The 24,760-nt window shown below is 45.1% G+C and overlaps 1 protein-coding gene across 1 annotated transcript in view; it reads left to right on the top strand.

The window, feature by feature from the left end:
* LOC138247421 (mucin-5B-like) overlaps nucleotides 1–24,106 on the top strand; it is a 72,479-nt gene extending 48,373 nt beyond the window's left edge. Inside the window, exon 4 of the mRNA XM_069202055.1 lies at nucleotides 23,713–24,106. Coding sequence (XP_069058156.1) covers nucleotides 23,713–23,891 — 179 coding nt within the window. The 3' untranslated portion in view covers nucleotides 23,892–24,106. The remainder of the gene's footprint in view (nucleotides 1–23,712) is intronic.
* The last annotated feature ends 654 nt before the right edge of the window (nucleotides 24,107–24,760 follow it).

Here is a 24,760-nt window from a genome sequence, read left to right as displayed (position 1 = left end):
GCGGCACGGCCTGGCCTCTTTTCACTTTGATAGCACAGTTTAGCATCTTAGGGTCAGATGTATCAAAGGGTTTTACCCATTCTGTGTCTATGGGAAAATGCTTAAGTACATATGACCCTTAGGCCCGTATTTATACTTTTTTTGCGCCGCATTTGCGTCGTTTTTTGACGCAAAAACGGAGCAAACTTGCAAAATACCATTTTATTTTGTAAGTTTGCGCCGTTTTGCGTCAAAAAGCGGCGCAAATGCGGCGCTAAAAAAAGTATAAATACGGGCCTTAGTATCTTTCTATCAATCAAGCTGCGCAACCTAGTTCCCTATGACGGTGCCCTTACACAGCCGGGCCCCCTCCCTCACTGGTGTGCGGCCTTGCATTCAGGCCTCAGTCGGTATCATTGGCCGACCAGCTATCACCGTCTGTAGAGCTTAGCTCCCGGGTCACTGGCCTTTTACACTGTGCCACTTATGGCACATTTGGCCTCCTCCGACATTGGTGGTACACAGCCTGGGCATCCATAGCTCTGGTTGCAGAGCCTGGATTGTGCTCTGTCCCAGACAGGGCCCAGTCATGCCTCTTGGTCTGGTTCTGTCGCACTGGCAGCAGTCTGTCCTATCTTTTCTCTAAAAGACCCGCAGGAGAATAGTACTTTTTGTAAAATCTCTCGATTGGTTTAAGGGAATCCCTTCTCTGTTCTGTTTCCTGTTTGCTTCTGTTGGGTTTTTTACTTACGCTTGATAGGGGATTCAAGTCGTGTTGTTCAATGCTTTTATCAGCTGGAGCAGCCTGTAGTTGTCGTGAAGGGGAGGGGTGGGGAATCCAGTGTGTGCTTTTAATAAGACTACCACAAAGAAAAATGTTTCTTCTTTTGATGTTCTTCATAGGCTTAGTGATCATGATCTGTATTGTGAGGATGTGGTCTGCGGTGTGTGTATTGGGAGGTATTCATTCTGGTCTTGAGTGAATCATTCTTGTTTGGTCATAAATTCCAAAATCCTCTGTTGGATAATTCTGTAAAAAGGCTTTGCAAATGCTGCTGCTGGCTCCAAGTACTCTTAAGTGGCATGATTTGTTACTAGGCCACATCCAGGGTGTTTCTTGTTCACAACTGCACCCCCCGGCCAATGCCTTGCAAATCCTCCCCACGCGCACACTTCTAACCCACGGCCACCAACATGACAAGGCACTTGAGTGTATATCATGGGTGTATACGGTTTTCTTTCTGGCACTGTTACATTTCAATTCGCCATTGGCTCGGAACCATCGGAAACTCAGTAAACGTACCCAACTAGTGAGTCTATGTTCTCACTCTACTGGAGTTCTAGTTCAAATGCCATGGTTTTGTAAATACAGATTGGTAGTTGTCAGCCTGTTTCTGTAAACCTTCCAGTGCCTGGCTCTTGTAGTAAAGTCCTTGAAGGCTACTTTATCATTAAACAGGTCGTCCAATGGGATTCTTATTCTAGGGAGATTTACTGAAAGTTTCTGTCTTGTTTGAGGTTTTCACCCTGAATTTTTTAACACCTTGTGGTGTTTTTGATTTGTCACACGTCTTTTATTTGTAAGTGAAGTATTTGTTCCACGTGTACTCGAAAACCTTGCTCTTGGTGGTTTCCTTTCTGCATTGTTCTTTTTACTTTAATTAATATAGTTGTCTCTCTTTTTTTTAATTATGGAATTTTCTTTGGTTGTTACCTGGGCGTTTTCTCGTAGGTCAATCATGAGTCCTCCATAATGATATTTTGGCAGTTTTTACCGCTCTCAGCCAGGTGGGTCTTATAGCATTATTGGGTTGAAACAAGACCAGTAGGTATTATTAGTTGTGTCGTCGAGTTTTCTGTAGTTTGTCTCCTCAGTATGTTGTCTTTAGTTATCTGGACGAAAGCCATGCTGTTCATTATTTGCATGCTGTTTGTAGTGAGTTGTCCATTTCCTGCACTGGACTTCAGAAATATGGGTCTACTTGGAAGTTTCTTGCTAATATGTAATGCCTCAATTCAGAGCTGTAGTTTTTTTTGCGTGAAGCTTGGTGGTGAAGATTTTATTTAAGAGTGAGCTGTGTGTCACCTCCGACACCATGATTGTTAAAACCTACCTGAGGGCTGAATGAAAACTTGGCCACGGAACAGCTGAGCATGCAACACAGCTACTAGAGTTAAAAATCAAGTGAACTTTGATCCTAGTACTGCTACAAGAACTGGACCAAAGAGAGACAAATTGGATGCCAACACTTTGGAGAGTGTGTGGTCGCCAATACTGCTTCAGAAGACGGAACAGCGGAATCAAATGAACTTGGAACCCCTACTGGACAGGCAAAGTGAGCAAATCAGCACAATAGTTCAAGAATGCACAAAACAATGGTGCCATTGCTAGTTGTGAATAAAGGGGGGTTTACGTACAACAGGAGGGAGTGGGGAAGAGTCACTCAGAGAAGCCAGGGACACGCCAGGCTCCCCTAACAGGAAGGCTCCTTCACCGGCCATGAGGTGGGCAAACAAGGGTGTCCAGCACCTGAAGATGACAGGAGCAAGAACTGAGGCTCTACCCATGCAGGGATCGCACTCGTTTTTTATTTCTTCCCCATTTAATGAGGCAAGAAAAGTCCGGTTGGGAGTTTACAACTGCTAATAGCTCTAACTTGGAGAAATGCGAGACCTGTTGCATTGCAAATGCTTGTTTTTAGGTTGAGGTCATCGAGATGTCCTGTGAGTACGCTGAGAAGTTCAGGGAGTTCCCGGCTCAAACGGGAGCAGCGGCTGAAAGTCTTAGAGCTGGTGCACAACAGAGGAGGGAACAACTTGGAATCACTCTGCACAGATGCACTTAAAGGTACGTCCAGTGGGTCCCCTTGAGCTGTAGAGGTCGCAAGGGGTTAAAGACCCCTAAAGCACAGTGTTGCAAGAGTCAAGGAGGCTGGGTGCAGTGCAGATAGGTCAGCCAAGAATAGTGCATCAGGAAGTCCTCAGAGCCAGGTATTACTTACATTCACAAGCCATGCACAAGGTGCACTTGGAGGGTAGATTGCAGGTCATCAGGGTGACTATGGGGGTGGTTCTTGGGTGACCTGATGTCCCTTGACTGGTGCTTGGTTCTGGTCCTCACAGAGTCTGGAGTGAACTTTGCTTCTGGGTATCCATGTTGGAGGTCCAGTACCCAGGGCAATGGACTATCTCAGGCCCTGAAAGTAGCAATGCCACCAATCTTGGCACATTGGTTGATTTTCTCCTTCTGCCCTGTCATGAGGATATGGGTCAGGCAGCTTAGTCCAGTTCATTGGTCAGTTGCCAGTCAGTGAACTGGACTTCACTGTTTCCTTGCTTGTAGGTTGCAGGAGAGTGATACCTTCACTCTAAGGGAGGTACTGGGTAATTTGCAGAAGGCTGGTGGTGCTCTGTGGGGTTTTAGAGTCCTTTAGGTTTCCAGGTGATGCCTCAGCAGCGATGGCCGAGTCCTAGGAGCAGCAGGCAGGGTCTGGCACATTTTTGGTCTTGCAGCAGAGCTTCTGTTCTCATGCCTCGGCTCTTTTTTGTTTCTGGTCTTCTTGTGTCCATCAAGTCTGCTCTGCATGTCCATGAATTCCCTCTAAGTACTGTTCTTAGTGGGTGCTAGGGCTACACCCACTACATCACCACTTCCTGTGGGAAGGGGTCACATCCGTAACCCTGATTAGCTATTTTCCTGCCTTCCAGGATAGAGGAAAATTAAATGGTGTAGTCACTTCACCTGCCACACCTGAGGCATGGTACAGGTTGATGAGGGCCACTCCTCCTATTCTGTCTACGTTTTCCTGCCAGTTTTCCTGCTCAAATTGGGGGGAGAACTGTTAGGTGGCTATCTGCTTCTAGCAGCAGAGGTTTGGGTTAGATTGTAAAGGTGATAAGGCCTTTGAAGCTGACCTCAGGTGCAGGATGGCTACCTGGGGGAGGAGATATAACACATACAGCCAAGAAAAGCTTTGTGCTCTAGCTCTTGAGAGCAGAGGCTGTTACCCCAGGAGTCCAGACTTCTGTCTGGTGGTGGCAGACTGGCTAAGACCAGTCAGCAACCATGCCAGAGTTGTTAGGTTTTGCGGGGGACACATCTAAGGTTCTCTCTATATACAATTTATAATAAATCCAGCCATGGCATTGGTGTGGGCTTATTATTCTGAGTTGTTTGATATCAAACAACCCTGTATTCAGAGAGGCCATCGTGTAGCTCAGGAACTCGTAATGACCAGTGTCCAACACATGTATTTCATGTGGCTTCCCTGTACACATGCTACGTCTTAAAGTTTTGCAAAGACACAGTAGGGACATATTTGCTCATGCACACATATGCCTGCACATGCATTATAGTGTACCCTTCCTTAGGGCTGGAAGACCTGCCAGAGGGGTGACTTACCTATATTGCATTTAATGCTAGTGGGCATAGCACTCTTGGTGAATGCCATGTTGAGTTTTCAACTATTAAATACACCTTGTCATGCACTTGCAATGGCAGTCTCCATGAGGCGTGGGGCCTTTCAGAGTGGCAAAATTGGTGCTGCAGCTCTGGGGGATCCTTTTCAGTACCCACGCCCTAGGTATCAGGGGTACCATTTACTAGCGACTTACAAGGGTGGTTGAAGTGTGACACAAAGTACACTTTTGGAGAAAGAAATCTGACCCTGGCAACCTGTTTAGAAGGACCCAGGGCACTTAAAATTTGAAACCATATAATTGTCCAGGCAAACTGTAGGGAGCTACCTTGTCAAAAGAGGCCCTTTCTCACACCTCAAGGAGCTAATAATGGCCCTTGGGACTGCCACTTCCCGGGTTTGGCTCCTCCTATGTCCTGGGGTTGCCTACCCCCGGGACATAGCTGTTTGCTTTTGCTTGGTGGGAGCTTGCATTTGCTTGGTGGGAGCTAACAATTCCCAACAAGCAAAAGCAAACAAAGCCCACTTTCTGACAGCAGGAGCTGTCAAACATCCCACGCTGTCAGAAAGCAGAGTTTCATCTGTTCCCCTGCATTCAAACGTGTGAAGGGAAACAGATGAAAACATTGCTCCCCTAAGCAGAGAGCTACTATTTAAAGCAGCTCCCTGCTTGTGGGAGGAATGCCGGCTATTACAGGATGCTGAAAGATGGCTAGGACCCCGGACACCTTCAAGCTCCTCCAGCAGCCCTGTAGAGAGAGAGAGAGGGAGAGAGATTGTCATTGCAATGGTCTTTATAACTTGCACCCTCGCCATGCACAGTTTTTTCATCAAAGAAATTACTGAAAATATTATTATTGATATTATCAATGCACCCTCGCCATGCACAGTTTTTTCATCAAAAAAAATACTTAAAATATTACAGTGATATTATCAATGATGTTATGAAAGGTGTCATGAGTGCCATAATTTATGGGGTAATTAGCAATACAATGCGAGGTAGTAAGTTATAGTTACCTTATGGTATGAGTTATAGTTACTTGAGATAACTCTAATTATAAGAGATGAATTTCTTTGGTTTCGTACATTGAAAATGTGAACCTAACTATAACATTATTGTAACCTTAAAGTGAATTTCTTTGTTTTTTAAATTCTATTTCCTAACTATAACATCCCTGTAAACTTAGTTTTTTCAGTGAATTTCTATGTTTTTTACATAAACTCATTTTCATTACTATATGTTAATGCAACCACCACTGTGCATGGCCTTTGGCCGTGCATGGTGACGGTTAGCCGCAGGAACTAACAACCTAACCCCACAATGCACACAGCCTTTGGCCATGGTCAGTGGATTTTGGCGGCAGGGTCTGGCCTGTAGCCAAGACCTGCAGCCAACCCCTATAACCACCCAAACCTGCGCAGTGCATGGCCTTTGGCCATATGCAGTGGAGCTTGGCCACAGGGTCTGGCTTGTGGCCAGATACTGTGGCCAACACCCCTAAGTACCCCTTTTGTCATTCACAGTGGGAGTTGGCCACGTCCTTTCTCTCTCGGTGTGAGATTAGGTGTGACAAGGTGTATCTGGGTGGCTGTGAGAGTTAGTGCATCAATGTCTGTGTGAGCCTGTGAGTGGGAGCATGAGAGTTTCAGTGGGTCTGTGAGTGGGTGGGTGAGAGTCTGAGTGAGTCTGTGAGTGTGTGTGTGAGGGTCTGAGTGCAAATCTGAGTGGCTGCACAAGGGTCTGAGTGAGTCTGTGAGTGGGGATGTGATTGTCTAAGTGGGTCTGTGAGTTGGTGCGTAAGGGTCTGAGTGGGCGAGTGAATTTGAAAAAGAGATTGGAGGGGGAGGGAGAGAAAGAGTGTGAGAGAGATAGAGATGGAGAGTTTTTTAGGTTTGTTGAGTCATATACTTAAAATGAGACATTTCTGGACAAATTGAAAAGAAAAATGTATTTGTCAATTAAAAAGTGTGAGATCACGTTTCAGTATGAGCCATAAACATTTGCAGTTGAAAATGAATTAAAGGAGGGAAATGATTATGGATACACCTGGAGTCAAACCCTCAACTTCGACCATTAGGCCACAGGTTACCCCTGACTGTTCTATATCAAGATATACCTCTGACATGCAACCCCCAGATTGTGACAGCAAAGAGACATGAATGTTACATCACCAGGAAATGTTACCAGTTAAGACACTAGTAAATAAAGAGACACACAGCCATGACATATTAGAATTTAAACCTTCTAGCTTGTGAGTGAGAATCCAAGAGCTTTACCAGTAGGGCAGAAGTGATCCTGGTCTGTGCTGCATCAAAACATAATAATAACAGTCAAACCAAAGATCTTGCTAGTCTGGCTCATTGAAGTATTTGTATTGAGGGACAATTGCCATAACAATCTCTCGCCCATCCAATTATGGGATGGATGAGAGAGTGACAAGACTGTGGGGAGAGCCTCAAGATCCCGTCGGTCCGAGCCAATTCCCCACATCTTGTAGGAGTCACCATTCATGCCACAAGCAGGGAGCTGCTTTAAATTGCATCTACCTGCTTGTGGGAGCAATGTTTTTATCTGCCTTCCCAGCAGACATATTTCCATGCAGGGAAGACAGATGAAAACTTCACTTTTTGACAGAAAGCAGACTTTGTTTGCTTTTGCTTGGTGGAAGCAGTCAGGGGCATTGATGCTTTTCCAGTCAACAAGGGCTTTGCAATGATTTCCGGTGCGCAGACTTGGATCCTCTTCGGGTTGTGGGGTATTCAGACAACCCGGGGATGATGCGGAGAAATCCTGGGCATGAAGGAGCTGCGTTGATCCGGTGGGCGATGTGGGGAAATTTCTGTTGCATAGCAGCTGCTGTGTCAATTCTTCTCGCAGGAAGTCAGGTTGTGTTGTTGCGGGTCGGCGATGCGTTGGTCCAGTGGGCTGTGCATTAAAGTTCTGGTCACAATGCTGGCACTGCGTCGATCTCCACTCGGGGAGCCAGGCTGTGTTGTTCCGGTTCAGCGTGCGATTATTTTGTCACCGCAGGGCAGGCTGTGCGTCTATTCCGTCAGGCTGTGCATGGATTTTTCACCACACAAGGAGTTCTTTGCAGAGATAAAGTCTTTGTTGGCTCTGAGACTTCAGAAAACAGGAGGTAAACTCAGTCCAAGCCCTTGGAGAGCACTTCTCAGCAGAGCCAGAGGGCAGCAAAGCAGCAGGGAAACAGCACAGCAGCAGTCCTTCACAGCAAAGCAGTTAGGTGAGTCCTATGGCCAGCCAGGCAGCTTCTCTTGGCAGTTTGCAGGTTCTGGTTCAGAGTTACTTCCTCAGTAGATATCTTGTCCAGAAGTGTCTGAGTTGGAAGGGTCAGAGACCCGTTTTAAATACCCAAATGTGCCTTTGAAGTGGGGGATACTTCAAAAAGTGGCTTAGAAGTACAGAAGGTCCCCTTTCAGTTCCATCCTGTCTGCCAGGGTCCCAGTAGGGGGGGTTGGCAGTCCATTGTGTGAGGGCAGGCCACTGTCGTTTGACAAGTAAGTGTCAGGCCCTCCACCCTTCCATCCGAGGAAGACCCATTTAATATCTAGATGTGTGCAGGTGTGACTGAGCATCCTGTCTTTGGGGTTGTCTGAGTGAAATGCACAAGGGAGCTGTCAACCTGCCCAGCCAGATGTGAATTGGAAGACACAGAAGGATTTTAGTGTAGAGAAATGCTCACTTTCTAAAAGTGGCATTTCTAGAATAGTAATATTAAATCCAACGTCACCAATAAACAGGATTTTCTATTACCATTCTGGCCATACTAAATATGACCTGGTTACTCCTTTCAGATCAGAATCTACCACTCAAACAGTATATGAGGGTAGCTATAATGCTATTCTATGAAAGGAGCAGGCCTCACAGCAGTGTAAAACGGATTTAGGGGTTTTACACTACCAGGACATATAGAACACACATGTTCATGTCCTTCCTTTTACCTAAATAGCACCCTGCCCTATGGGCTACCTATGGCCTACCTTAAGGGTGACTTATATGTATAAAAAGGGGAGTTTAAGGCTTGGCAATTACTTTTAAATGCCAAGTCGAAGTGGCAGTGAAACTGCACACACAGGCCTTGCAGTGGCAGGCCTGAGACATGGTTAAGGGCTACTATGTGGGTGGTACAACTAATGCTGCAGGCCCACTAATAGTATTTAATTATAGGCCCTGGGCACATGTAGTGCACTTTGCTAGGGACTTACAAGTAAATTAAATATGCCAATTGGGTATGAGCCAATGTCACCATGTTTTAGGGAGAGAGCATATGAACTTTAGCACTGATTAGCAGTGGTAAAGTGCGCAAAGTCCTAGAGCCAGCAAAAATGAGGTCAGAAAAAGAGATGCAGGAAGGCAAAAAAATTGGGGGGACCCTGCAGAAACGCCATTTCCAAGATACACACACACACAAATATGTATTCATATGTAGACTTTCACTTAAACCAAAAAACAAAGATTACAAGGACGTTGTAGTAGGTTTTGAATTTGCACACACAAAAACATAGAATTTGAGCAGTTATTGTTACGGTTATATCAAGTAACTATAACTTGTGCCCTAAGGTAACTATAACTTGTGCCATCACCATGCACAGTTGTTTCCTCAATAATGTTACTGCAAATATTATGTTGATATTATCAAACATGCCATAGTTGTCATGAGTGTTGCAATATGTGGGGTAATTAACAGTGCATGGCAAGAGTGCGAGTTTTAGTTACCTTAGGACACGGTTGTAGTCTTCTCCCCAGGTGGGGGTTGGCCTACCCCTATAGTCACCCCACTCACGCTGGGGGTTGGCCAGAGGCCCTGCAGTCACTCCCTATAACCACCCAACCCCAGTCGTCCAGGCAAACTCTATTAGCCATTTGCGCTGGGGGTTGTCCACAGGGCCTGGCCTGCAGCCAGGTCCTGCGAACGAACCCCTATAGCCACCCAACACCCACCCACAAAAAAGTGAGAGCACATTTCAGTATGTACCTGAAATATTCGAAATTGAAAAGAAATTAAAGCAAGAAATTGACCACTGACACATCAAAACTGAAAAGCTCTGCCTTCATTGTGAGGGTCTGAGACCTTAACAACTAGGCTACAGGAAACTGCTTACTGTGTATTGTCCAGACAAATCCATGACATTCAAAGCAAGGATGGTGATGGAAAAATATGTAAATGTTCACACTAGCAATTTTTAGCATTTAAAACACAAGTAAAAAAAACACACTGCCATAAGATAGCAGGATTTGAATCTTCAGCCTTCTGAGCAACCATCCAAGAGCTTTAACAGAAGGTCAGAACTGACTCTGCTCTGCTGTGCATCAAATGTAACTCTAACATTTGACTCAAACATTGTGCTAGTGTGACGCTTTGAAGTCATTGTATTGCAAGACCACTGCAATAACAATATCTGTCTCTCTCTTTCATGCCATATTGTCAGCAAACCACAACAAACATGAAACAGGGTCCTCAAATAAGAAGAATTTGCTTTATTTATTGGTAAAATAGTAGAGAATACAACGCCTGATGTGTTTCGGTCCCCCTGGACCTTTATCCCAACATTTGTGGGAGGTCAGCAACATTTCTGAGGAACATTGACCAGTGTGGCCCTGCTGGTTGGGACACACCAATGTGAAAGCAGGCAAAAGTGCCATAATCCATCCATAATCTGCCCGCACAATGAGACGAAAGTGGAAATTAAATATACTTTTTTTTCTCACTACTGGGTAGTTATAGTTAGGGCAATGTTTCCTTAGGAAATGCATTTTTTCTGCTGCTAATAACTTAAGCACTGTTTGTCAAAAAATCTGAAAAAAAGCTATGTTTTGCTTTGGATTTGTATGGAAAGTTTTAGGGTGACTCCATAAGCACGGGTTGAGAAAAATGCAAAATGCCCATGCATTTTCCATAGACTCTTATAGTCTGGGCTACAGCAGAAATGCTGCACAAAATGACACCAAATTTGGCAGGAAGCTAGATCTTGTTCCAAAGATTGTGCTGTTAGTGATTTGGTATGAATCTGCTTGGAGAAATTAGATAAAAAATGTATAGCTATCTGGACAGTTTGTTTCCAGATATGTTCTGATAGGCCACTTCAAATGGGACTAGTCAATCTCGATTGCATGTTGTCAACCTGGACAATGTGTTTTCTCATCTATCACAAGACTCAGGGTTTTGGTCCCTGGGTCCTGTGAATGAAATACAAAAAATGTAAGGGGGCTGTGTGAGCACCCCCAGGCCACAAAGGGCATGTGGGGAGTCCCAGTGGCAACATGCTGCAGCAGCTATTACTGGACTCTGGGACACGTGCCCCATTGAAATGCAGCAAATGGCAGATTTTGAGGTTCAAAAAAACGTGCACGTATAAAGGGTGATAAAATATTTTAGTTACAATATAAATCATTTGTGTGTGGTACCATACTCATTTTAGAAATTGTGATGTGTTCTAATGTGATTTTATCCTGTGAAAAACGCTGACCTTCTGCTGGGATTTCATGAAATATTGAGAAAAAACTGTTTTAAAATTATTTTCTCATAGAGGTTATGGAAGGTTCTCCAGACCCAAAACTGAGCGCATAATATCTGGAAATTTACAGTAGCTTTCTCAGCCATGTGAGAAAAAAGCCTGACATTCTCAGTAAAACATGTACTTCCAAAGGCAGTAGCCTGTCAGTGGATTCCTCTGTATTCTATTGCAGCCTCCCATCGTGTTCGAAAGAACAATAAAGTGCTTATGGTCTTACTTATGACTAAAGAGTGGCACACCAGAAGCCATTTCGATTGAATCAAACTAGTAAAACTTAAAACATTTCATTTAGAAATAAATAAAATGAGCGGGTTCATTGTGTCATAGAACTAATGGATAGAGCTGTAGAAAACAACATTAGGACACATTTTGAATGACTTCTTGAATATCTTACTTATATTTCAATAAATCATTCAGACATGCAGACTGAAATGTACTTTTCACACCACCAGCAGACTGCCAGTTAACTCCCTGGTGATCAGCAGCTTTACAATAGTGTTCTAATGAGCAACTTGAGTGCTAACATTCTGAATATATGCCAAAGTGTGGCACATCTGAACACCATCTTGATACTGCTGTAAATAAGAAAATTAGGGAGCTTCATGACCAAAAAGTCTCCCAAGATGGCGACCAGAGTCAAATGAGCCCACATGTAGAAAAAGCTCACCCAAATGTAGCCCAAGTACAGCCCAATGACAAAAGTGTGCGAAACACTTTTTTTTCAGTTTTATATAGCGTGGACTTTCCATGAGCATCAGCTTCTTTATACAATGACACATTCAATTTGGTTTTTCGGCATGGGGAGATTAAATGAGTGTCCCAGAATCACAGGATGTTGAGCTGACGCCCAAACTTGTGCCTAGTTTACCAGTTACAAAGTCTGCTATGGTAATAACGCCCCACCCTTTCCCCTAAGAGAAACAAATAAATTAAGTGTTCATTTGGATACAAAAAAAACATAAACATAGCAAATAATTTAAAAATGCTGTGTCGCTATTTGAGAACTCAGAAAATGTGGCCTCATTTTAGGTTTTTTTAGAGCACTAACCATCATGTCTGTTGGAAAAAGACCCCCTCATTTTTGTAATTTCTAACTGGAATACTTTAGGAGTTTTGATTACATCAAGATAACTTCAAGTTTACCACAGTTCTGTAATACATGTAGAATATTAGCAATCTAGTTGTTCATTAGAACACTGTGGGGAAACAGAGGTCAGGAGCATGGACTCGGAGAGTTGAGGGCAGGGACGAGGGTGCAGAGGCAGCAAGTTGGCATGCTGGGCAGGCGAGAGGGGCAGTGGCATCACAACAGATCATTGAGGGAAGGAGAAGGGGGGCAGAGGCAAAAAAAAACAACCATGCAGGGCAGACAAGAGAGGCTGTGGCAAAACAACAGACTATTGAGGGATATAGGAAGAATCAGTGGCAGTACACACATACATGTCAACAGACTTGATTCAGGCAGGAGATTCCTGTTGTTTTTAAGTCCAAAAGGGCTTTATTTTAGCTGTCTTCTGCCTAAAACCTCCTCCTTTTTGATGAAGTCAATGGGTAAAATCAATTCCTCAGATTTATTTTTTAATTTCCCTCTTACCAAACTCAAAATACTGACATGCAAGGCACATTAGATGATGAAAGGCAGGAGTGGAGTAGGGACAAGCACTCGGACAATAGAGGGAAGGAGGTAGGTGGGCAGTGGCACCACACTGACCTTACAGGGTTGCAGCATCACAATACGCCACACAGGGAAAGTGGGCAGTGCAGCACAATAGGCCATGGAAAGCAATAGGGGAGGGACAGGGCCATTCATATTGACAACAGAGAGCTGAGAGGAAAGGGGCAAGGGAAACAAGATGACCATACCAGATAGACAAGAGGGGAAGTTGCAGCACAACGGACCATGAAGGGGGGCAGAGGCATGCCAATAGACCAGGGAAGGCAGGAGGGGTGGCATAGGGGAACATACATTGAAAACAGAGGGCAAGGAGAAAGGAGGCAGGGCAGGAGCAGCAAGCTAACCTTGCAGGTAGGCGTGGATGGGCATTGGAAGCCCAACACATCAAGGAGGGCAACAGGGAGACACGTAATGGCAGGCACTCAGACAACAGAGGGAAACTGAAAGTGGGTCAGGCAGCAACTTGATAAGAGAGGGCAGGTGGGAAAAGCAGTGACAGCACAAAAAAACATGCATAGCCGGTGAACGTGTTAGTGGCAGCACAACGTCCATGGTGGGGAAAAGGGAGTGGGCAGGGACATGCACAAAGTGGATGTATGATGGAACAATGCGTGCACTTACAAAGCATGCCTTTACAACGGAGTAAGTACAATGCATGGTCATTACCACGCATGCACTTACCACAAAATGTTTTTACAATGCATATGCTTTTACCACAAATGTCTTTACCACAAACATTTCGTAGTGAAGTCATAGTTGGGAAAGGCATATTAGCTGGTAAACTTCTCTATATGTGTGTGTATATATTTACATATATATACCCATCGTAAAACCTAAAAATGCCCTTACCACCCCAAAACCCATGCCCATCCTAAAACCTAAAAAAGCCCACACTACCCCAAAACCCATGCCCACCCTAAAACTTAAAAATACCCTTACCACCCCAAAACCCATGCCCGACCTAAAACCTAAAAATGCCCTTACCACCCCAAAACCCATGCCCATCCTAAAACCAAAGAAAATCCCTTACCACCCCAAAACCCTTACCCACCCTAAAACCTAAAAATGCCCATATTACCCCAAAACAAATGCCCAAACTAAAGCCTAAAAATGCCCTTACAACCCCAAAACCCATACCCACCCTAAAACCTAAAAATGCCCTTACCACCCCAAAACCCATGCCCTCCCTAAACCCTAAAAATGCCCTTACCACGCCAAAACCCATGCCCACCCTAAAACCTAAGAATGACTTGCCTCCCCAAAACCCATGCCCACCCTAAAACCTAAAAATGCAATTACCACCAATAACTGTTAACTACCCTAAACACTATATATATATATATATATGTATATATATATATATATATATCACTCAACCCACTTAATACTTTTAATACTTACCTGTACTTACCTAACCTATAAAACCTTCACCACGCATACACCTTTACCATTCATGCTTTTACAACAAAATATGTTTGTGGTAAAGGCATGCGTGGTAAAAGCATGCGTGGTAAAAGCATGCGTGGTAGACACATATGCGTTGTAAATGCATTGTGGTAAATGCATTTGGTTGCATTCACTGCAATGTAAGTGATGTTTCCCGCCCAAAGGAGCCTAGAGGGCAGAAAGAAGGGGTAGGGGCTGGAAACAGGCAGGAGAGGGTAGGGGAAGAGTTTAGGGACTTCGCAACAGACCACACAGAGCAGGCCGGAGGAGTACTTGCAGCACAACAGAACATGGAGGGCACAAGGGAGTGACAGCAAAATGGGTCATGGAGGACAGAAGGAAGGGGATAGGGCATGAGAATGAAACTTGGACAATGTAAGGCAGGGTGGAGGGGGCTGGGGCAGGCAGCAGCCATCTGACCATGCTGGGCAGACAGAAGGGGCTGCAGCAGCTCAAAATAACACTCAAATTAGAGAGGTAAGCTGTGGCAGGTCCATAGATCATGGTGGGCAAAAGGGAGGAAACAGGCATGCACACAAGCATCTGAGGATGGGGGAAGGGGTTTAGGGGCAGCAAGCTTAGCAAAATGGCAATGATGGGGCATAGACTCTGAAGAGGCACACAGGGCTGAACAAGGGGTCAGGATTATAGACTTGGACAATGGAGGGCAAGGAGGAGGAAGGACAGGGCAGCTTGCTTGGAAGGGGCCAGCACAATTGACTATGCCAGGTCAGACTCTGCGTCCACCTCCCCACCATGCATTACTATGAACATCTTACTTTATGTTAAATATAATCATCAAAATTCACACAAAAAAAAACAAAGTTTAAGAAGATGGTATAGTTAGGTCAAAATGACATGAAAACAAACCATTTGAAACTATCAAAACCAATGTTTCCACATGTGGTTTCCCTGAATAGGAAGCTTTTTGCCTCTGGGCTTTTTCCTCCTCTGGGACTCCTTCTGGAATGGACCATCTACTAAGGTGCCTCCAAGTGTTGGTGCATTGTTGCTACTGGAATGAGCTGCCCCTACCTCAGGTAGACAAAGACAGGACACCTTGAGCTTCATGGGTAACTCACAGTTAGAGGATGCCCTCTAAACAACTAACACCCAACAAAGCTGACAGTTTCCATCTACTCTTAAAGACACCTAAATCATACTGGACCTGCCACTGGATGCCCTTTTGCATATCTGTGAGAAAGTAGCCTCTTTCTAGCTTTGTTACCCCCACTTTTGGCCTGTTTGTGAGTACATGTCAGGTGTTTTCACTGTCTCACTGGGATCCTGCTAGCCAGGGCCCAGTGTTCATAGTGAAAGCCCTATGTTGTAGTGTGGTTGTTATGTGTCACTGGGATCCTGCTAGCCAGGACCCCAGTGCCCATACGTTTGTGGCCTATATGTATGTGTTCCCTGTGTGATGCCTAACTGTCTCACTGAGGCTCTGCTAACCAGAACCTCAGTGGTTATGCTCTCTCCTCTTTCCAAATTGTCACTAACAGGCTAGTGACCAATTTCACCAATTCACATTGGCATACTGGTACACCCATATAATTCCCTAGTATATGGTATTGTGGTACACAGGGTATTGGGGTACCAGGAGATCCCTATGGGCTGCAGCATTTATATTGCCACCCATAGGGAGATCTGACAATTCTTACACAGGCCTGCCAGTGCAGCCTGAGTGAAATAACGTCCACGTTATTTCACGGCCATTTACCACTGCACTTGAGTAACTTATAAGTCACCTATATGTCTAACCTTCACCTGGTGAAGGTTGGGTGCAAAGTTACTTAGTGTGAGGGCACCCTGGCACTAGCCAAGGTGCCCCCACATTGTTCAGGGCAAATTCCCCGGACTTTGTGAGTGTGGGGACACCATTACACACGTGCACTATACATAGATCACAACCATGTATAGCGTCACAATGGTAACTCTGAACATGGCCATGTAACATGTCTAAGATCATGGAATTGTCACCCCAATGCCATTCTGGCACTGGGGAGACAATTCCATGATCCCCCGGGTCTCTAGCACAGAACCTGGGTACTGCCAAACTGCCTTTCCGGGGTCTCCACTGCAGGTGCTGCTGCTGCCAACCCCTCAGACAGGTTTCTGCCCTCCTGTGGTCCAGGCAGCCCTGGCCCAGGAAGGCAGAACAAAGGATTTCCTCTGAGAGAGGGTGTGACACCCTCTCCCTTTGGAAATAGGTGTGATGGCTGGGGAGGAGTAGCCTCCCCCAGCCTCTGGAAATGCTTTGATGGGCACAGATGCTGCCCATCTCTGCATAAGCCAGTCTACACCAGTTTAGGGATCCCCCAGCCCTGCTCTGGCGTGAAACTGGACAAAGGAAAGGGGAGTGACCACTCCCCTAACCTGCACCTCCCAGGGAAGGTGCCCAGAGCTCCTCCAGTGTGCCCCAGACCTCTGCCATCTTGGAAACAGAGGTGTTTCTGGCACACTGGACTGCTCTGAGTGGCCAGTGCCACCAGGTGACGTCAGAGACTCCTTCTGATAGGCTCTTACCTTTCTTACTAGCCTATCCTCCTTCCTAGGTAGCCAAACCTCCTTTTTCTGGCTATTTAGGGTCTCTGCTTTGGGGAATTCTTTGGATACCAAATGCAAGAGCTCACCAGAGTTCCTCTGCATCTCCCTCTTCACCTTCTGCCAAAGGATCGACCGCTAACTGCTCAGGACGCCTGCAAAACTGCAACAAAGTAGCAAAGACGACTACTGCAACCTTGTATCGCTTCATCCTGCCGGCTTTCTCGACTGTTTCCTGGTGGTGCATGCTCTGGGGGTAGCCTGCCTCCTTTCTGCACCAGGAGCTCTGAAGAAATCTCCCATGGGTCGACTGAATCTTCCCCCTGCAACCGCAGGCAAGAAAAGACTGCATCACCGGTCCTCTGGGTCCCCTCTCAGCATGACGAGCGTGGTCGCTGAAACTCAGAAACTCTGTCCAAGTGACTCCCACAGTCCAGTGACTCTTCAGTCCAAGTTTGGTGGAGGTAAGTCCTTGCCTCCCCACGCTAGACTGCATTGCTGGGAACCGCATGATTTGTAGCTGCTCCGGCTCCTGTGCACTCTTCCAGGATTTCCTTTGTGCACAGCCAAGCCTGGGTCCCCGACACTCTAACCTACAATGCACAGCCTTCTGAGTTGTCCTCCGGCGTCGTGGGACTTTTCTGACTTCAGGTGGACTCCGGTTCACTCCTCTTCCAAGTGCCTGATCCGGTACTTTTGCGGGTGCTGCCTGCTTCTGTGAGGGCTCCCTGACTTGCTGGGCGCCCCCTCTGTCTCCTCATCCAAGTGGCGACATCCTGGTCCCTCCTGGGCCACAGCAGCTTCCAAAAACCCTAACCGCGACCCTTGCAGCTAGCAAGGATTGTGTGCGGTCTTTCTGCGTGGGAACACCTCTGCAAGCTTCTTCACGACGTGGGACATCCATCCTCCAAAGGGGAAGTTCCTAGTTCTTGCAAAACACCAAACTTTTTCCATCCGGTGGCAGCTTCCTTGCATCCTCAGCTGGCATTTCCTGGGCTCCTGCCTACTCTTGACACTGTCGCGACTCTTGGACTTGTCTTACAGGTACTCAGGTCCGGAAATCCACTGTTGTTGCATTGCTGGTGTTGGTTTTCCTTACAGAATCCCCCTGTCATGACTTCTGTGCTCTCTGGTGGTTGTAGGTGCACTTTACATCTACCTTACAGGGTTTTGGGGTGGGCTATTTTTCTAACCCTCACTGTTTTCTTACAGTCCCAGCGACCCTCTACAAGCTCACATAGGTTTGGGGTCCATTCGTGGTTCGCATTCAACTTTTGGAGTATATGGTTTGTGTTGCCCCTATACCTATGTGCTCCTATTGCAATCTATTGTAACTTTACACTGCTTGCATGACTTCCTTTTGCTATTACTGCATAATTTTGGTATTGTGTACATATATCTTGTGTATATTTGGCATCCTCATACTGAGGGTACTCACTCAGATACTTTTGGCATATTGTCATGAAAATAAAGCACCTTTATTTTTAGTATATCTGTGTATTGTGTTTCTTATGATATTGTGCATATGACACCAGTGGTATAGTAGGAGCTTTGCATGTCTCCTAGTCCAGCCTAAGCTGCTCTGCTATAGCTACCTTCTATCAGCCTAAGCTGCTAGAAACACCTCTTCTACACTTATAAGGGATAACTGGACCTGGCACAAGGTGTAAGTACCTCTTTACAAGCCAGGCCAGCCTTCTGCAATATCCTACGTTTCCAGGGAAATGTTTCTTAAGTGATGAAAGGCTGTCAACTTGTATTTCAGTTCAATGGCCACTTTTGCAAGGCAGTTTGATGGTAATTTCCTTAGAGTTCTTGGGGTTGAAGTGTTAGTCATCTTTTACTTTACCTTCACATTTGCAACTACCCTTCAAAATTGTCAGCTCTTTACTTCAAGTTGAATCTTGTTATTATCTAGTGCTCCAACATATTTATGTCAGGTCGGTTGGGTATTCATAATTGTTTGTATTTAGAGTGTTATAAACCACCCTCCTATTTTCTGTAATTTACTAAGCTGAATAAAATAAAAAATCAGGCTGTTTAAGTTCCATTGGTGTAGGGATATCTGACCAATATTATTTATTCATATGGTATGTAACTATATCACAGTTGATAATATCGGTCTACAGTAATATTTAATTTCCAACATTGCCTATCATTACAATTTAAGTGTATAATAACCAGTGACAGCCGGTGATCTCGGAAAGTGGTAGAACATAATATCTGCCACGGGTTCACCTCCTTGCTTTGAAAATGTGCCGTAGTGCACTCACAGATGAATGTACCAATATGCTCGCACTCACTGTTTCTTCCCAAAAATATACTTGCATACACTCACACTCTCACAATCACTAACTTTCAGTCACAACTACTGTTGGACAGAGACTTTGATTTGAACTCCTGGGGTTTTAATAGTGCAGCAGCTGCAGTTGCACCAGTACTTATGCATCCTGTTGCACCATTGCAAGAGGCACTGCTGACTCACTACCACTCCCTCTCACACCCTCCACCTCACTAGCTTATTTTAACTCACTCACACTGCTCAGTGTTTGCTTTACACTCATTCTCATTGATTCCCTCAAATTCATAAAACTAACAGACACTCTCAATCAATCTAATTGTCTCCCACAAACACACTTTAACTCACACATTAACAAAGAAACAGCACTGTTGTTTTTTACTTAACCCCTTGGGTGCCAAAGACGAGGTGGTTACGTCTGGTGGCACGGCGCTCAGGCGGCCCAGGGGAGGCAGAAGCCACTAAACACCAGGGATTTTTTTTTTTTGTTATGAAATTGGCATAAGGGGAGAGACCCCTTAGGCAAGTGTCACTCACAGGGGGGCAATTTTTTTTATTAGGCCTTTTCTGCCCACTCTGGGGGCAGATTGGCCTATATTAATTAGGCCGATAGTGCCCCCAGGGGGGCAGAAGCCACTAGACACCAGAGATTTGTTTTAAATTTCTATTGATAAAGGCAAGGGTCGCTCCTGGGGGAGGGGGGGTACTTGTTTTTAGGCCAGCATATTTCTATTAGGTCGCTCTGCCCCTGAGGGGGGAGCAGAAACCATTTAGGCACCAGGGTTTGGTGTGTGTGTCTGTGTGTGTTTTGTTTGGGGGAACCACCCCTTGGGTAAGGGTTGCTCCCCATGGGCGTACATTTCTGTTGGCCATATCTGCCCCACTTAGGGACAGTTTGGCCTATTTTTGGAAGGCCCATCTGCCCCCAAGGGGGGCAGAAAGGCCACCAGAGACCACGGATGATTTTTTTTTTCAAAATAAGAGGGTGGGGGTATTGCCATACCCCCACCCCAAATAAATGGGGACAAAGTTGTTCTGCCCACCAGTGGGCAGATGTGGCAATTACCCCCGATCCACACCTCAGGGGCAGAAAGTCTACTAGATGCCAGGTAATTCAAAAAAATATATAGTGTGATGGTGGTGGCTACCAACTAGTACGGGCTTAGTTATGCCCCACCCTAACTGACGGGGTAACAGTCTTTCACCTCTCCCCTGCACACTAAAACATCTTATCCCACGGCAAGAGGACATTTGATTATTTGGGGTTTTGTTTTTACATTTGGGCCATGACAGCTTGGCTAACTCTCAAAATCCACAAGACCTAGACACATCTGAAAACTACACATCTGGGTGAGTCAAGGATGGTGTGCTTCACATGCACTGTACCATTTTCTTACCCACAATGCTCTGCAAACCTCCAACTTTGCTGGAAATCACACACTTTTTCCACATATTTGTGATGGAACCTTCCAGGAATCTGCAGGAATCCAAAAAATTCCTACCACTCAGCATTGTCTCATCTATACCGATAAAAAGTCTGTCCCATTTGTCAGCCTAAAAATGTTTTTTTTCAAACTGCCCTTTTGGACCCGTTTTGGTTCCCTCCCAATTTTGACATGTTTTTGGCTCTTCCCTGCTACAGGCACTTGGCCCTCCTGCACAAGTGAGGTATCATTTCTATCGGGAGACTGGGGGGAACGTTGGGTGGTAGGAAATTGGTCCCGGTACAATCATCCCACACAGGAATACGGGAAAATTTGATTTTTTTAGCTAAATTTGAGGTTTGCTGAGGATTCTGGGTAAGAAAACACTGGGGGATCCACGCAAGTCACAACTCCCTGGACTCCCTCGGGTGTCTAGTTTTCAGAAATGTCTGGGTTTGGTAGGTTTCCCTGCATGGCTGCTGAGACCAGGACCAAAATGCAGGTCCACTCTGCCTCTGCAAAAACAGGTAGTTTTGTATTTGATATTTGATGGAATTTTGATGTATCCAAATAGTGTTTTGGGGCATTTCCTTTCACGGGCACTAGGCCTACCCACACAAGCGTGGTACCATTTTTATTAGGAGACTTGGGGGAACGCTGGGTGGAAGGAAATTTGTGGCTCCTCTCAGATTCCAGAACTTTCTGTCACCGAATTGTGATGAAAAAGTGTTTTTGGCCAAATTTTGAAGTTTGCAAAGGATTCTGTTGACAGCCTCACAAGTCACCCCATCTTGGATTCCTCCAGGTATCTAGTTTTCCAAAATGCACAGGTTTGGTAGGATTCCTTAGGTGCCGGCTGAGCTAGAGGCCAAAATTCACAGCTAGACACTTTCCAAAAAACACGTCAGATTTCAATGTAAAAATGTGATGTGTCCTTGTTGCATTTCCTGTCGCAAGCATTAGCACTACCCATGCAAGTGAGGTACCATTTTTATCGGGAGACTTAGGGAAATACAGAATAGCAAAATAAGTGTTATTGCCCCTTGTCTTTCTCTACATTTTTTCATTCCAAATGTATGATAGTGTGTAAAAAAAATCTATCTGAAAAATGCCATGTAATTCACATGCTAGTATGGGGACCCTAGAATGTGCATATAACCACTGCTTCTCAACACCTTATCTTGTGCCAATTTGGGAAATACAAAGGTTTTTTATACCTATTTTTCACTCTTTATATTTCACCAAATGAATTGTTGTATACCCAGTTTAGAATGAAAACCCATTGCAAGGTGCAGATCATTTATTGGCTCTGGGTACCTAGGGTTCTTGATGAACCTACAAGCCCTATATATCACCACAACCAGAAGAGTCCAGCAGATGTAATGGTATATTGCTTTCAAGAATCTGACAGTGCAGGAAAACGTTCCAGAGTAAAACGTGGAGAAAAATGCCTGTTTTATTCACCTCAATTTCAATATTTTTTTATTTCAGCTGTTATTTTCTGTAGGAAAACCTTGTAGGATCCACACAAATGACCCCTTTCTAAATTCAGAATTGTATCTACCTTTTTAGAAGTGTTTAGCTTTCTGGGATCCAGCATTGGTATCACACCCATTTCTGTCACTAACTGGAAGGAGGCTAAAAGAACAAGAAATAGAAAAATGGGATATGTCCCAGTAAAATGCCAAATTTGTGTTGAAAAATGTGGTTTTCTGATTCAAGTCTGCCTGTTCCTGAAAGCTGGGAAGATGGTGATTTCAGCACTGCAAACCCTTTGTTGAGGCCATTTTGAGGGGAAAAAACCATAAGCCTTCTTCTGCAGCTGTTTTGTCCCATTTTTTTTAAACTAATGAAATCTTCTCTGTATTTTTGCTAATTTCTTGGTCTCCTTCAGGGGAACCCACAAACTCTGGGTACTGCTGGAATTGCTAGGTCGTTTGAAAAAAAGGATGCAAATTTGGCGTGGGTAGCTTATGTGGACAAAAAGTTATGAGGGCCTAAACGTGAACTGCCCCAAATAGCCAAAAAAAGGCCTGGCACATGAGGGGGAAAAGGCTTGGCAGCGAAAGGGTTAACATTCTTCCTTTTATGGCACCTTAAAGGCTCCATGGCAGCAGAAGAGCAAGAAACAATTGCTGAACGTGGGAACCAGCAAGCAATGATTACTAGCGAGAAGCCAGACAGAGAAGCAGGGCCATGTTTCAGAGGACGACCTATGTCATGCCCTCTCCTAGCTTTTTGATAGGACTGGAAGCACAGTCCTATCAGAAGATTGGACAGGTCTGGGGGTCCTGCTTCTGTGTGTGGCTCCTTATTGGGTTCAGGGATGCACTGATGTGCACCCTGACAGCCATATGTCAGTGGATATACTGTTCTTCCTGAGGCATGTGCAGTATGTCTTCTAAATAAATGGATTGTGCTTGTGTGAGAGGATTGTGGTTGAACCACCCACCTGAGACATGTGCAATCCAGGCACCCCGCTATTTCTAAAATACACCCTGTAGGAGGTCATTGCTCACCCCCCCCCCTTAGTATCCCCACCACCCCATGCTCTTCCTCCTCCTACCATCAGGGGCCTGGTGGAGAGGCCGAGAAGGCTGACCTGCACATTTAGAGATCATGCAAATACCAAGGTGGTGTTTGCATGAACATTGCTAAATTAAAATTTTAAAAGTGTAATTATTTAGCTTAGCTGTTGCTCCTTGTCATCGCAGGCGGTAGGACTAAGACCTGGAACATTTGAAGAGGAGCCACTTATCTTAACTTCACCTGTATTTCCTCAGGAGTTCAGAATAGGTGGAGATCGCACGTAATATAGGGCCTGATACCTTCATTCATAGACCCGGAGTGTTCGGATTTCAGTTAGATGTTTCCTGCAACAGGTGTCAAACTCTTCCTGAAATGGTTGTAGTTTGGTTTCTGCACTGAGACACTGGTGCAGTGAGCTCAGCAGTTTCAAATTGTCCAGAAGTCTGTCCACACCCTTCCTGCTCCCAGGAGGCCCGTACAGAGGCCCCCCGTGCAAAGAGCTGGCCAATACCAGCAACGTCTGTGCCGAATGAACTGTAGCATGCAGCGGCGCAGCAGAGAGACATACACCCAAGAACAAGTATTTGTGAAACTTGGAATGAAAGGAGATTAAAGAAATAGTAGGGATACCAGAAAACCAATGAAGGAAGGAAGAGAGAGAACGAAATAGAGAGAGATAATGATGGCACGAGTTAAAAAATAGAGATACATATAGGCTAAAGGAGACAAAGAGACAGAAAATGTAAGATAATTCTGGAGCGAGAGAGCGTGATAGAGACAGAGGGGGAGAGAGTGGCTTCTTTGCTTGCAGATTAATATATATATATTTATGACTTGCCTCTTGATGTTTTTCCTACGTAGGTACATGCCCAGCAAATATGCATTTTAACAAATGTGGAAGTGCTTGTCCAATGACCTGCGGCCAACGGGGTAGGTATTTCCCTTGCACGAGCAATTGTGTTGAAAGGTGTCTCTGCAACGATGGCTACCTCCTGGATGACTCGAGAAGCGATAGATGTATACCCGAGGAACAGTGTTGATCCTGCAGGAACAGGAACGGCGTCTACACTCCCTGCGGCACGGCCTGCCCCCTGAACTGTCAGAATTACCTACATGTAATCACTAAATGTACCAATGACTGGATTGAGGGGTGTATCTACAAGAAAGGTCTTGTCTTCAGCAAGGAGGCACGTGTGTGCGACCCTTCCAGTGTTTGATGCAATTAGGGGATAGGCACGGATGTGAAAATCTGGAAATAAACAGTCTCTTGCTCACCGACTGCTATTGTATTATTTTCTACGGAAATCTTGTTACAATGATTGGAAGCCATACATTATCTGTCACCTCCTAACGGGTATCAAATACTGCTACTCTAGCATCCACCCCAAGCTATAGCTGTACATATAAAAAACAATACATTTCTAAAGTTTTAGAGTTTTGTGTTAATAGATCTTGCTTTTCTAAACCACAAGTCACTCATAGTCCCGCATCACAGTCTAATATAACCCTAAAACACAAGCACCTAGGAGATTGCGCTGCAAGGCAAGTAGAAGCTACCTTGATAATTCCTTCTTCCGAGTTTCAATGCACTGTCCACCTTCCTTCATTTGGTAACTCACATTGAAATCATGCTCAGTGAATGTGTGTACACTGTCTGAAAGATGGATTGTATATTCATGCTGCTGGGACTTCAGACCATACCAGAAAGGTCCATTATGTACTGTTTTAGGACAAATAAGGTACTTCCGCATGAACTAGAGAAGCACCTAGTATTGCCTTGCTGTAGCATCCATCTGTATCTATATCCTCCTGCATTAGGGGATAAAACCCGCACACCGTACATCTCTTTGTATACATCTACCTTGTGGCAAGACATTAAAAAGGGGAATATTTTTAATGAGGGAATTAT

Source organism: Pleurodeles waltl, chromosome 7, assembly GCF_031143425.1.
Source record: "Pleurodeles waltl isolate 20211129_DDA chromosome 7, aPleWal1.hap1.20221129, whole genome shotgun sequence".
Lineage (NCBI taxonomy): Eukaryota > Metazoa > Chordata > Amphibia > Caudata > Salamandridae > Pleurodeles > Pleurodeles waltl.
The sequence above is the reverse complement of the archived record's forward strand: the minus strand, read 5'-3'. Positions and strand labels throughout refer to the sequence as shown.